At 35.6% G+C, this 14,762-nt stretch overlaps 1 protein-coding gene across 3 annotated transcripts in view; it reads left to right on the plus strand.

Moving 5' to 3' along the window:
- LOC106871312 (signal-induced proliferation-associated 1-like protein 2) overlaps positions 1 to 14,762 on the plus strand; it is a 161,951-nt gene that overhangs the window by 115,043 nt on the left and 32,146 nt on the right. For all 3 annotated transcript variants that reach the window (XM_052973573.2, XM_052973574.2, XM_089365181.1), the window contains exons 3-7: positions 49 to 194; positions 6,087 to 6,275; positions 8,609 to 8,684; positions 11,509 to 11,607; positions 14,183 to 14,286. In XM_052973573.2, the coding sequence (XP_052829533.2) occupies positions 49 to 194; positions 6,087 to 6,275; positions 8,609 to 8,684; positions 11,509 to 11,607; positions 14,183 to 14,286 (614 nt within the window). The remainder of the gene's footprint in view (positions 1 to 48; positions 195 to 6,086; positions 6,276 to 8,608; positions 8,685 to 11,508; positions 11,608 to 14,182; positions 14,287 to 14,762) is intronic.

Consider the following 14,762-nt stretch of genomic DNA (forward strand, 5'->3'; position numbering starts at 1 on the left):
ATTTTTTAAATGCTTTTATTCATGTCTTTTTATTTTTTGTGTATTCAGATCATCAAAATTATTTTGGTATTGATGAAAATCTTGGACCCACTGCTATCAGTATTAAAAGAGAAAAAACTGATGGTCGCGAAAATAATAATGGTAAAGCTGATTACGGTCAGTTTCAGTTCCGTGTCATCTTCAGAACAAGTGAGGTATGTTGCATGAGTCTATTTATATAACATTGGCTAATTTATTTGTGTGTGTGTCTGTTTACAGGTGTCTCCCCACCACCTCAGCTGATTCATTCCATTACAGTGGAGTGAATCATCATTGCAGTAGAAATTATATAACCTGTTTTGAGATTTTGCTTCAAGGCATTGTGTCTGTGCTGAGACTACGACATCACCAGTGTTTCATAGACGACAGTGAACAGGTGTGGTCACTGTTTGTGAGATGCACGTTTCCGCAGCTCGTCTCATTGACCAAGCTGCAATTATGGATCAAGCAGAGACTGAGGCTGGGCAAATGGCACTACATTTGAGCAGCTCTGCCATCCAGGTTCAAACTTGTGTGATTTCAATTTCATCTAGGCGTTCTAAAGTGGATTAGTGGAGGGGAGGTGTGACGTTCTTGGGGAGATTCTGGGCATCAACAGGGAATACCTGACTCACCTCTTCAGGAAGTCTTTTGGGCCAGGACCTATAGACAATTTCCAGAGATCCCTGGCCTGGCAGTGCTATTGGGGAGCATTGCTCATTCGAGATAAGGTCTACAGACATGGTTCAAGAAACACCCAACCGAGATGCAGCCAGAATGACAAAACTGTTCTGCCTGCACTCATGCAATGTCCAAATATTTCAGACTTTTTGGCCGGTGTTGAACGGCTGCTGTCACGTGTAGGACAAGTCTGGTTGTCAACCGAGTCCATCGTAAATATTGCCCCGCCACCTTCCTTTAACTGAGAAGGCAAGGCAGTTTTCATTGTACTGGTGGTTATGGCGAAAGAATGTGTATGGTGGACTCTTTTGAAAGGCTTAGAGACAAAAACTTTCCTCTCTGGCCAACCACTCATCAACTTTTTCAAGTTTTACTTGAAAAGGAACATGAGAGTAGAGAGGGAAGTTTTGTCTAATGAAAAGTTTAATAAAAGGTGGGTGAATGTAGCAAAGATGGTATGCATGAATGACAGACCCACTTTGAACATGAACTTATAAAACAAATGAGAAAGGGTGCTTGCTCTCATGGTTTTTTCCACGGTTACTGTGGTTGTTTTGCATTGGATTTTCTTTCCATGGATAACCCTAGTCAGTGTTCTAATGTCTCCCCTGTTTGGGAATGTCTGTTGTTAAAACATTACCTTGTTATCTCTTTGTGTACATGTCCCAAAATGTTTTCAATTCTCATTGATTGGTTTTGAAAAGAAAAATTCTACATTGTATTGTCCCCTCTTTGTTTGGCCCTGTGTAGCTTAGAAAAAAAAATCTATCTGTCTGTCTGTCTGTCTCTGTATCTCTGTCTATCTATCTATATCTCTATCTTTGTCCATCCATCCATCCATCTATTCATCTATATCTATCTATCTATCTATCTATCTATCTATCTATCTATCTATCTATCTATCTATCTATCTGTCTATCCTTGCATGCATGCATGCACAAAAATAGTAAATTAACTGTAAACTATCAATTTTCGTAGCCATTTACTGATTTAAGAAAAAAATAAATGAACTTCAACTCTGAATAATTATGAAGGAAAAAAAAATATTGAAAACTTTTGGTGTTTATTAAAATTTCTTTAATTGAATAAAAAGACAATTTATTTATTAGTGTAATACATAAAATATATTTTAACTTTTCCAAGCTTGTATGGGCTAGACAGTCTGTTGAGGCAGGTTTTCTATGGCTGGATGCCCTTCCTGTCACCAACACTCACCTGTTTCCATTCTTCATGACTGGACATGTTTACATGGAAGGTTTGAAACAAACAACACCATTTGCATAAGGATGATGGTTGTTTACAACTATCATGCAATGTCAAGACATGGAGACATTAAAGCCCCCACCCCACCAACCCATTATATACAGATGTATGATCTTGCACGCACGCGCGGGCACACACACACACACACACACGTGTATGTGCCATTGGCTTTCTTTCAGTTTCTGTCTAGTAAATGCACTCACAAGGTTTTGGTCAGCCCATATATGGTGTATGCGTGTTAGTAGAAATAATCGGTTTTCCTTCCTTTGCATGAGTCTGTCCTGCGGTATCCGATCCTCGCGGCTCGCCCGACCCGAAGAACACTAGAAATAGCAGCTGCTTCTCCCAACACCTAGACGATCGCTTGGCACGTCCTCTCCTCACAACAACCCCGTTCGAAAAGGACACGAAATCCCTATCGAGGCTCCCTCGGCCCTTCTTCCTCTTCCGGTCAGCTCGCCATTCCGGCCAGTTCACGGTTCCGGTCAGAGGTCAGCTCCCCAGTTGCTGACGTCATACCACACCATGACTAAAGTAGAAGAAACTTGCCGAAGTTGTCACACTGTGGAACTGAACCCAAAATCTATGTGGTGAAAACATGCAAGAATATAGCTGTAAAACAGTCATAAATTTGATATGAAGAACTGTTAGCATGAAACAGAAAACTAGATTAGTTGTTTAATTTACTGAGAATCCTATATAGCTTATATAAGTGGTTTCACCATGACATTTTAGTGAGAATAATGTCATTGTAATTTGAAAGATGTGTTGGTCTCCATAATTTCAATGGAATCTGTTCTAGATTAAATTCCAAGGTGCTTTTTATATTAAAACTTGAGAATTGGTCATCAACTTTTGATTTGTTTAATGTCTTGCAGTAAGTAGAATTGCAGTTTTTATTTATTTATTTATTATTTTTGTTAGACTTCAATTCATTAGTTTGTAGTGGTAGACAGCTCCTATATCTGCACCCCTTTCAGGTTCTTGCTGATTGGAAGTTAGAGAGTGAAAGAAATTTTGGGTCACCTGAATGAGATTGTTGGTTTGCTCTGGATCAGTCTTGATCAACTTAGACCATTGTCTTTATTCAGGTATAGTTTTATTATCTTGGTGTAGGTTATCCAATTTTCTTCTTTGTTTTCTTATTGTTTTTAACACAATAAGATGTGGTTTGAGGGAGATTTAACAATTATGTCGAGCAAGCCAGTTCCTCTTATTTATTACTCAAAGTAATAAATTCATCAAACTATTCCAAAGAAAGTGAAGTTTTATATTTATCTAACATTTTTATACTTTTTATCTTTCACTAGATTTAGTTTTTGGACTGTAGCTATGTTGGGGTATAAGTCTTGGACAGTTTAGTCAAACAAATCTACCCCAGTACTTCTCTTATTTAAGTCTGGCAATTATTCTGTTTTTTTTTTATACCAAAGTACTAAGTTCTGGGGATGTAAACAAAACCATCACTGGTTGTCAAACAATGGTGGGAGTCAAACAAAGATCAGTAGACTACAATATATTCGTATTATTTATGACATGTTTGGTGATGGGGTTACTAGATAAGGTCAAAGTATCAGTAAAATGTTTTGTTTGCATAAAAGTCTGATCTTTTTCCAAAATAACTTGATAATTACAGCAATAATGTTCTAGTTCATTTTGACTTGTAATTTACAAATTTTAATATAGAAATAGAAACGACACTAAATAATTGAGAGGAATATCTTTAATTCTTATAAGATCAGGAATGCCCAACATTTTCCAGAAGGTGATCTGCAAAACTGATGAATGGATCATCAAATATGAATGTACTTTTAATTAAAGTATACAAGCCATAAATATTGTAAGATGTTGATATTTTAACATCCTAATATTAGGATGGTAATATTTTAAATGGAAAAATTAGTGTATGCATAAGATAATTTGCTTTTAATTGCCACAACATGGTGAGTCATAGTTATTTTAAGTTACAAACTTAGGTGCTCTTCACAATCACATGGTTTGGGATTCAGTCCTTCTGTGCTGCACCTTGGACGATTACTACACACCCTGGCTGACCAAAGCATTGTGAGTGTATTTGGTAGTTCAAAACTGTGGAAGCTGCTGCATATACAAGTGTGTGTGCATGTTTGTGTGTCTCTCACTACTTGACAGCTAGGGGTGTTCTGTTTATGTCCCTTAAACTTAAGTTATGTGAAAAGAGACATGTACCAGACTTTAAAAATAAGCACTGAGGTCAATTTGATTGATTAAGCCCTTCAACGCAGTATCCCAGCATGTTCTAATTACCAAATTCTTGTTCTAATTACCAAAGACTTCTAGCTGTTATGGAATGTATCTACCGCCACATTTGCAATTGGCACAACTGGTATGATATCTAAACATTTCTGTAAAAACATAAATTAACTATAAGGGCTAACTTAAGTATGTTCTAGAAAGCCATTTTGGCAATTAAGAAATATGTCTGTCCTTCCATTTGTAAAGAATACTGTCCTCTGAAAATAAGGATAGACATAGTTCAAGGAAATACTAAACATTTCTAGAATATTCTCATGCAATACTTAACTTGGAGTATTTCTTGGTTTTCCAAGATGTGATTGATTCTGTTTGCGTAAAATAGTAAATGCTTGGTAAATCTCTCGAGGTACAGGTATGGTTGTGTGGTTAAGAAGCTCGCTTTGCAACCACATGGTTTCAGGTTCAGTTCCACTGTGTGACATCTAGGGTAAGTATCTTCTACTTACTGCTCTGGGTCAACCTATAATTTGTGAATAAATTTGGTAGATAAAAACTGTGTAAAGTGGTGAGATAGCAGAAACGTTAGCATGCCGGGCGAAATGCTTAGCGATATTTCGTCTGCCGTTACGTTCTGAGTTCAAATTCCGCTGAGGTCGAATTTGCCTTTCATCTTTTCGGGGTCGATAAATTAAGTACCAGTTACGCACTGGGGTTGATGTAATCGACTTAATCTCTTTGTTTGTTCCCTCTATGTTTAGCCCCCTGTGGGCAATAAAGAAATAAGAAACTGTGTAAAGCCTATGGTGTCTGTCTGTCTGTCAAATAATAGACAGAAAATGGAATATATAAGGAACTTTATTGCTCACAACGATTGTTTCGATGCATCCTGCATTGATCCCTCGAAGGTGGGATACTGTACAACTGGTTGTGGTGCATCCTTCAGTGCAGACACATCTTCTCAGGTGATGTTATAAGAGGTATCCTGTTAAATAAACTCTGTTTCACTTGGTTTTAATACAGTATGTTGTTAGTGACAGTATGTTTAAGCTATTAGGCAAGGATATTTACTTGTATGTATGTGTGTATATACATGAGTTGAGGCACATGACCTAGTGGTTAGAGCAGTGGACTCGCGGTCGAGGGATTGCAGGTTCAAATCTCAGGCCAGGTGATGTGTGTGTTCATGAGCGAAACACCTAAGCTCCACGTGACTCCAGCAATAATGGCTAACCTCTGCTGACTCTTTCACCACAACTTTCTCTCACTCTTTCCTCCTGCATCTAGCAGCTCACCTGTGAGGGACCGGCACTCCATCCAGGCATGGAACCATCTGGCCCTTATGAGCCAGGCATGGCTCAAGAAGGAGCAAACAAAACAAATGTGTGTGTGTGTATATATCTTTGTGTGTGTCCCCACCCAGCCTAATGTTGTTGGATTGTTTACATCCCTGTAGCCTATCAGTTTGGCATTATAGATCAATTGATATATCCCTTTAGCATTTAGGTATCTCTGTCAAATGTAATGCTTGTTTATTTACATTGTTTTAAATCTATTATGCATTATCTTGCTGCTTTGAGATTTCAATGGTGTTTATTTAGTTTTAGGATGACATTGTAGGGTAGGTGTAAGAAGCTGAATCTTGTCTGTTTGAACATAAATCAGTTGGAATATTTGCGCTGGATACGGCCAGTTTGAACACTAAAGGGTTAAAAATAAGTAATGGGGGTGCAGTTTGTCTGACTAAAAACCTTCCAGAGTGATGTTCCAGTTCAATGACTCAAACAAATAAAAAAAGAGAAAAACAAAATTTTTGATCTGTTTAGGAAGGAATTTCTTAGTTTTTTCCTTTCTTTCTAAATTTGACTTTTTTAAAAAATTTTCTTTTTAAGCTCGCAACACTGCGTGGTTCCATCTTGGAAGATGCTATACCATCATCTAGTCGTTTAAGTAGTTCCAGAGGAGTTCCTTATAAAGATGTGTTGGAATATATACTGCCAGAAGTTAATCTTTCTTGTTTAAAACAAGCCATTCCTGGTCAAAAGACTGCTGAACAACTGCTCAAGCTGGATGAGCAAAGAGTAAGTGTTTGTTGTATTAACATGAACTGATATTATTCTCTGCTTCACTTTCCCAGACATTATTTTTAACTATCGCCTCTTTTACTAACACTTTTATAATACCCTTTGCTATAATTCAACACTCTTTTTAAATAATGTACACACACAGAACATCAGGGTCTAGAGTAATTTAGTTTGGGGTACTAGTTTGATGTGGGTGACTCCTTACCTCAGCACTACCCAACAATTATTATTGTTGATGTTATTGTTGTTTTAGTTATAATTGCAACTAATAAGCAATTTAATCCTCATAGACCTGGGCTCTTGTGTCTAACTTTAGCCTCCACCTGGGCTCCTGTGCAAAAATAGTTAAATATACAGTTCAAGAGTTAGACTTGCAGGGAAACTAATGGATGGAATCAAAATGTTCACCTGCATCATCGCTACTTTCTTCATCACTTTCACCAATTTGATTGTTTGAATCATTCTCTTTGCTGGTGTAAGTGTAAACACAGTGACTAGAAATCTCAATGGCTGTGTGTGTTGCTACCAATAGAACAGAAGTGTTATTCACGATAACAGTAGGAGTTAGTGGATGTTTGAGGATACAAAGCTTTATAGTATTGAAGTTACAAGAAATAATGTAAGTTAGTTATTAGATTGATAGCTGGAAGAGCTGCTAAAAAGGATGAATGAGGAAATGACATCTACACATAATATCTATGTTATGGTATTGAATATGCATAGGTTCATTGCTTTCTTCTCATTTTATGAGTGACATGGAACAGTAGGTTGAAGAAATGAGGGAGAGGATAAATGTGGTTGGGTTAAGATCATTGAGTTGCGTAATGGAACTATTGAACTGTGGATGTGTCAAAGAAAGGTATGGGATGTAGGTTTGAGAGTTTTGCACAAGAGTCTCAGGATATTTTGAATAAGAATCCTTTCATACTAGAGACAACAGCTCTAATTTTACGTTTGATCTGGGTTTGTGTGTCTTAATCATTTTGATACCAACCCAGCTGGGACCACATTCTTGAGGCATGACAAAACTTCCTTTGAAGTGATCTGAATCTAAATCTATCAGAATTTTATGTTGCAGCATATCCAACCACCAGCTTAATAATGATAGTTATTTTTGTAAATTATTTTATTTTAAAATTTAATTGAAACAAAGTCAGTGTATTTCGATAAAAATAACAAAGGGTTTACTGAGATGGTAGAAGATATGAGGCTCTTTCTAGTAGGGAAAATTCCATTCAATTTTATTGATCAATTCCTATGCATTCTGTTTCAAATATCCAGCCAATTGGACAAAAGGAAACGGAAACTTTATTTTTGCTGAACATTACTGACCGTTGAAAGTTTTGTTGTTTTGAAGTTGAAAAGCAATTTTGCTAACCTTTCCAAAAATGCATTAAAATGGCAGACCATCTTGGAATTACATTGACAGATGATGTGTAAACATATCAAAACATTACTTGTTCTTTATATATGGAGTATCAACAGTTTTAATGCCAACATTTTAGTTCAGTAAACTGTTTATTGATACACCTGGGTAACATTTAGGTGATTGTCATAAAAAGAAGATTCATGATTTAATGTTTATGATTTCATTGTAAAAAGGAAGTGGATGTCAGAATTTTGAGCTTGGTGGTGAGTCTCACCCTGTCAAAGAATTGTTTTAGACTTCCTTTCTTCATGGCAAAGCAATTCATTTTGGTTTGCAAACTTTTTGTGCATGCGTGTGTATATAGTGAACTATACATGGCATCAACATGTGTGTGTGTTATCATTTAACATCCATGTTCCATACTGGCATGGGTTAGACAGATTCCAAGGACTGCATCATGTTCCAGTGTCTACTTTGGCATGGTTTCTATGGCTGGATGTTTTTCCTAATACCAACCATTTTACAAAGTGTACAGGCTACTTTTTTTTTCATGACACTCATACTAGTGAGGTTCTTGTGCATCTTGCAAGACTACAAAGCCTGAGAAATGCAGCTTGATGCTAGGAGATAAAATGAGAGAGAAGGGATCAGAGCAGAACAGGTTTCTTGCCATAGAAGAGGTACATGGCTACTCACATTTAAAAGAAGTGGAGATGATTAGGGTGGAACTGGGATAGATGTAGTGGTGATGAGGTGTCTTGGTGGAGCCTCATTGTATTAAATGAGTAGAAGTGAATGAGGACAGACATACACACCTCTTCTAAGTGACTAAATGATGGACTGATTAGAGAGAATGAATGGAGGTTGCATCATTACTCTAAAAAAAAAATGCTCTGTATTCTAATTTCTTTTTTTTCATGTTTGAATATTTTATTCATATTTCATGTTTTACATTTCTTAGATTACAAAATCATATAAAGTTGGCATTATGTACTGCAAAGCTGATCAATCCACTGAAGAAGAAATGTATAATAATGGTGAGACACCTAATTTTACATCATTTTCTTTACAGTACAGCATACTCGACCCTTTTATTACCAGCCTGCTCAACCTCACTATTGATTTTATGGTACAAACTTCCTTCTTTGAAATGACCTAAATTAAAACCTTCCATCAAAATTTCATGTTAAGTTCCAAACATCAGCTTAATAATGACAGTTATTTTACTAAATTCTTCACTATTTTCAAAATTAATTGATAGGAAGGCAGTGTATTTTAAAAGAAATATGGTAACAAAATGGTTAACATGGATTTTTATTCATTATTGTCAATTACTAATCAATAAATTCTACAAAATATGTTGACTTAGCACTCCAAATTATTCTAAGACTATATTTTGCATCCATTTTTCCTTATCAGCACATCATATCACCACTTGTTGCAGTCCTCTATTATTGTCTTCATCATGTTTAGCCACCTGACATCAGTCCATATCATTTCTTCCCTTGTCTACCTCAGATTTCTTTCCACTTGAATTGTTTGGTACTTTTTCATTCAATTTTCATCCTTCATATGCATCACATTGTTGCATCAATGCTGTTTTCTCTTTTGCATGGTACATCTAACTGCTGTAACACTTAGTTTTTTTTCTCTTGGCTCATTTGAGTGCTATTATTCCACACTTCAGAGAATGCTTACCTCAGTACTTTCCTATTTTTTCTGTATACACTTTGTTTCACTACCAAGCAACATCACAATATGCAAGCATCATACAATCATCCTTACATTCAGAAAAAACACTTCCACACCCACTCCTTTTTTTTTTTTTTTATAACTACTATGCTGGTAAAATTTGGCAACTGAAAGCTGATAGCCGTTTTCTAGGGAGTCTTTCATTTATTTGAAAAAATTCATTTCATAAGTACTCTTAGTGCTGATTACTCCTCAGCACCAGCTCCACATGAAATATTTCTTCTGTCAGCTTGCTTGTGGTGCTCCTATGTCTTTTTTGCACCTATACTTTGTCAGGTACTGAACAGAACTGTCTCCTCCTTTATTGCATTCTGAGACAGTGTGCTCAGTATGCAGAAGAGACCCATCTTTTGTTAATGATTAAATATTTTGTCTTTGCTTAGGTTCACTTTAGCCCTTTCCATATAAATCTGCCGAAGACCACTCCTGACTCAATGCCACAAATTTCATGTTATGGAATGATCTAAATTAGAACCTTCCATGAAAGTTTCATATTAATTTATGATCCAAACACCAGTTTGATAATGGCAAAATTAATTTACTAAATTCTTTGTTTTCAAAATTAATTGAAACAAGGTATATTTCAACAGAAATATAGTAACAAAAGAAATACAGTAAAGTTATCTATATTAAGACCTTCCATGAAAAATTCATGTTGATTTATGTTGCAAACACCAGTTTAATAATGACATTTATTTTACTAAATTCTTCATGATTTTCAAAATTAATTGAAGCAAAGGCAGTGTTACCATATTCCAACAGAAATATCATATGAAGAGGGTAAATGCTTTTAGTATTTGTTTCCATTTTTGGAATTTCTTTTCCAAGTATTTCACAGATTTAATTATAAGAACTTGTTCACTGATACACAGATGGTTCCACAAACAGCTAGTCTTAAACCCTTTTGCTATGGTCTGGAAAACTATAATTAAGCAGAGTGAGCTGACAAACCAATCTCGATAGATATCTACATGCATATTAAACTCTCTCCTTAACTTATTGACATTTCTGTACGTGGCTTAGCTCTTATAAGTTATTTATCTGCCCCTAATTTTCTTAGTAACTCAAACTACAAAGAATGTTGTATCAAAAACTTTCTCCAGCTCAGTGACTGTTAGGCTTTTAGCTAAGAACTCTTGTGGTTATTTCTAATTATTATAGTTATTTCTCTTGTAGTTGTTTGTAGGAAGAAGGTATAGGTGATATCCTGTCCTGATTAAAAACCCAAACTGAGTTTTACATCAGCTAATTCTCTTCCTAATTACTTGTTCTTTCACTCTTTCTGTCAGCTTCAATACTTGCTGTAATGCCTCTATAGCTACTTCTTTCTAGAATAACTTCTCTGGTAATGGATAAGAAGACATTAACATGTAGTAGGCTATGGATATAATTCACTCATATTCAGATCCATTGGCAGGGCTGATCATGACAATTGCTGGACTCTACTTGGAGGTTCCATATAGGAGTGACTTTTTCATATATCTTCTAGTTCCTTAAATGGATAGGATGACTTGAAGTCAGCACTTGAAGCTAATGAAATACTTGTTAATTAATTATACAGTGCATTTAAGATTAATTTAGGTTTTTTAAAATTTTTACAAAATTTGCCTCACCAAACTTCACCTGACTCATGAAGCATGGAGAAGTGAACTTCAAACAATGATATTTGTTATATATTTTTGTAACATTTGGATACCCCCATCTCAACCTCCTGCTAATTTTTCAAACATGAAATGAGTTTTGCAGTGAGGTAAGTTGAAGCAGGCAGTATTACTTCATTCATATTAAAGAATATTTATAAACATTTTTCTCTCTATTGAAACTATATTTTAAGAGTAAGATTTGACTTCACAATATATATTGACAAATCTCGTACTTCTTCTTAACCATTTAAAATCCTTCAAAGTTATCTACCTGTATATCAAACAGACAAGGTGGTTTTTGTAATTAGCCACATGTCAACTTTATGAGCTGACCCGTGATCAAAGGCATTCCAGCCATGACCATTCTGTCTTTCTCTCAGACACAATACCTCTTTCCTTTCAATGATTATTATAATAATTTTTTTATTATTTGGCCTTAACTATTCTTTCCCAATCAAATTTTCAGAGAATCACGGACCAGTCTTTGAAGAATTCTTAGAATGCATTGGCACCCGGGTACGATTAAAAGGTTTTGATAAATATCGTGGCCAACTTGACAATAAAAGTATGTATTTTATGGGAAATACTTCTTCATACATTTTTATGTTATGTGTGTGTGTTGTACATGTATGTGTCTTTGTTTACATATTTGTGCATCCCTGAGTTGTGTGTGTGTGTGCACGTACCATATGTATGTGTATAAAAGTTTGTTGTATGTGGCCAATGCATATGAAAATGTATGTTTGATAGATATGTATTTGTATTGTCTATATTTGGTTCATATATTATTATGTACAGGGGGCGCAATGGCCCAGTGGTTAGGGCAGTGGACTCGCAGTCATAGGTTCGCGGTTTCATTTCCCAGACCGGGCGTTGTGAGTGTTTATTGAGCGAAAGCACCTAAAAGCTCCACGAGGCTCCGGCAGGGGATGGTGGCGAACCCTGCTGTACTCTTTCACCACACCTTTCTCTCACTCTTACTTCCTGTTTCTGTTGTGCCTGTAATTCAAAGGGTCAGCCTTGTCACACTGTGTCACGCTGAATATCCCCGAGAACTACGTTAAGGGTACACGTGTCTGTGGAGTGCTCAGCCACTTGCATGCTAATTTCACGAGCAGGCTGTTCCGTTGATCGGATCAACTGGAACCCTCGACGTCATAAGTGATGGAGTGTCAACAACATATTATGTATATAAGTGAAGTTGATTGGCTGAATCATTTGAATATCAGACAACATACTTTGCATTATTTGTTTTAGGCTCTTTACATTATAAGTTGAAATCTCACAGAGGTTAACTTTGCCTTTCATTCTTTTGGGAGGTTAATAAAATAAAAGTACTGAGATTAATATGATTGACTAACATCTTCCTTTTTTCAAAATTACTGGTCTTGTATTTAAATTGGAAATCATTATGTATATATAAATCTGAAATATTAACTTGATGAATTAATAATTTTCTGGCACTTTCTATTCAACTTTGATTGATGCACAATCTTAAATTTACAAAATGTATTGAAAACAAATATGAGGAAGGTGTGTTGTTTCTTTTTTTTCTACATATTTTACAAGTATGAAAATTGATATCTTTAGCATTTGTAGTTTAATTTGATATTTACAACTTATCATTGTCATCAGTCACAATCAGCACTACCTGTCCTTATTTCTATGTTTGCATCAGTTGCAGGTCTCTTCCAATAGTGTTGTACTACTGACTTTATATACATGTGTATGTGTGTGTGTGTGTGTAAAATCAATGGTTTAACATTATCAGTTTAGGCCAGGTAATACTGCTGTGTAACAAACCTCTTGGTCTTATCTGTAAAGTCTATTGGATGTCCAAGATAAATGGTGTGTGCGTGTACATACAAATATAACCACACACATAATGCACATTTGCATATGCATTCATATGTACATAAATACTCATGCACACATGTACATACACACAGATCTACACACAAACGCAAATATATATATATTATAGTCACATACTCACACACAGCTATATACCAGGTGTGACTGGGGATGAAGCAATAGGCACAGGCATGCTTCCTAACCAAGATATTACTGTGTGATATCTTGAGCAAGTGTCTTCTACCAACACTTTGGCTGGCCAAAGCATTGAGTGGGTTTCGTGGTTGGAAACTGGAAGAAGCCTGATATGTAGTGATGCACATACACACGCATGCACGTGCATGTGTATGTACCTTTGTCGTGATGTCACACGATCTTTTGTACATGTTTAGCCTTCCTTGAAAAAACATCTGATCATTGGGAGATATTACCTTGCTTGGAAATAGTTGATGGTTGGCAACATGAAAGGCATCCAGCCATAGTAAATTTGTATCAGCAAATTTGATCTGACCCATGAAAGCATGCAAAACCGAATGAAAAATGATGATAATATCTATATTTACAAATATACTTATTACACTTTAGCAAAGAAACTTTTTTCATCCAGAAACAGATTAACAGGAGGAAATAATGTTTCAAATCTGAAGGACAATAAAAAGGAACTTTCATAAATTTTTGAGACAATTAAAAAGTATTTTGTGTGATTGTATGGTAAGAAGTTTGCTTCCCAAATACATGGTTTCCAGTTTAGTCCCATTGCATGGCACCTTGACAGCTGTCTTCTACTACAGGCCCGGGTTAACCAAGGCCTTATCAGTGGATTTGGTTAGAAGAGCTAAAAGGAGCTCATCACATACCTGTGTGTGCGTGCGTGCATGCGTTAGTGTCTCCTTGCCCTGACATTGCATGATGGTTGTAAACAAGTGTCATTGTCTTGCAAGCAATGTCCTTTGTTTGCAATCTTCTGTGAACATGTCTGGTCACAGGGAAGTATTATCTTGTTTGGAAACAGTTTAAGGTTGGTGAAAGGAAGGGCATCAGGCTGTAGAAAATCCATCTCAACAAATTCCATTTGACCTATGTGAGTATGAAAAAGTGGACATTAAAATGATGATTATGATGACGATAACTATTGTGTGTGTGCATGTGCATATGCATGCATGTGTGTATATATATGCAAATACACACCAATAACTGCTACTGTATTTTTAAGACAATTTACTTTCAAGCAAGACATTTTTCAGAGCATGAGACTTAAATCAGAATATTTCTGCTTTCCTTTGCAGTGGATTCAACAGGAACTCATTCTATTTATGCAACTTTCAATGACTATGAAATTATGTTTCATGTCTCCACATTGCTTCCATTCACACCAAGTAATAGACAACAGGTAAAGTGAATCATCATGATTTCAATAGATCTTTTTTTTAAACAAAACCAGTTTGTGTCAATGCTTTTTTCTTGTTTTTTTTTGGCCATCAACTATAATTTACTAACAAGAAATATTAACTATCCCCTTATTACTAACATATTTAAGTAGTTTTTAACAAAACTTTTTCTTTTCTTTTTTTTTTATCTTTACCACAAACTATAATACTTCTTGGCAATTTTTGACCCTCGACTTGTCAAAATATTTCTGTAAGTTTGTCCTAAACAACCACACTTGTTTTTCAACTTTTAGTTAGTCCTTCTTTCATGTGTTCTGAGTAATACAAAGCTTTCCTTTCATAAATGCCAAGTTTCTCATGTGGTTCCAAAAAATTAGGAATGTGTATCATATATGATGCAAATTTCAATTGCCAATTTTTTTTATGTATAAAAGCAGTAAATAAAAAAGAAAACGGAGTTTAACTTGAATTTGAAATG

The sequence above is a fragment of the Octopus bimaculoides genome, chromosome Z (genome assembly GCF_046866305.1).
Source record: "Octopus bimaculoides isolate indiv1 chromosome Z, ASM4686630v1, whole genome shotgun sequence".
Lineage (NCBI taxonomy): Eukaryota > Metazoa > Mollusca > Cephalopoda > Octopoda > Octopodidae > Octopus > Octopus bimaculoides.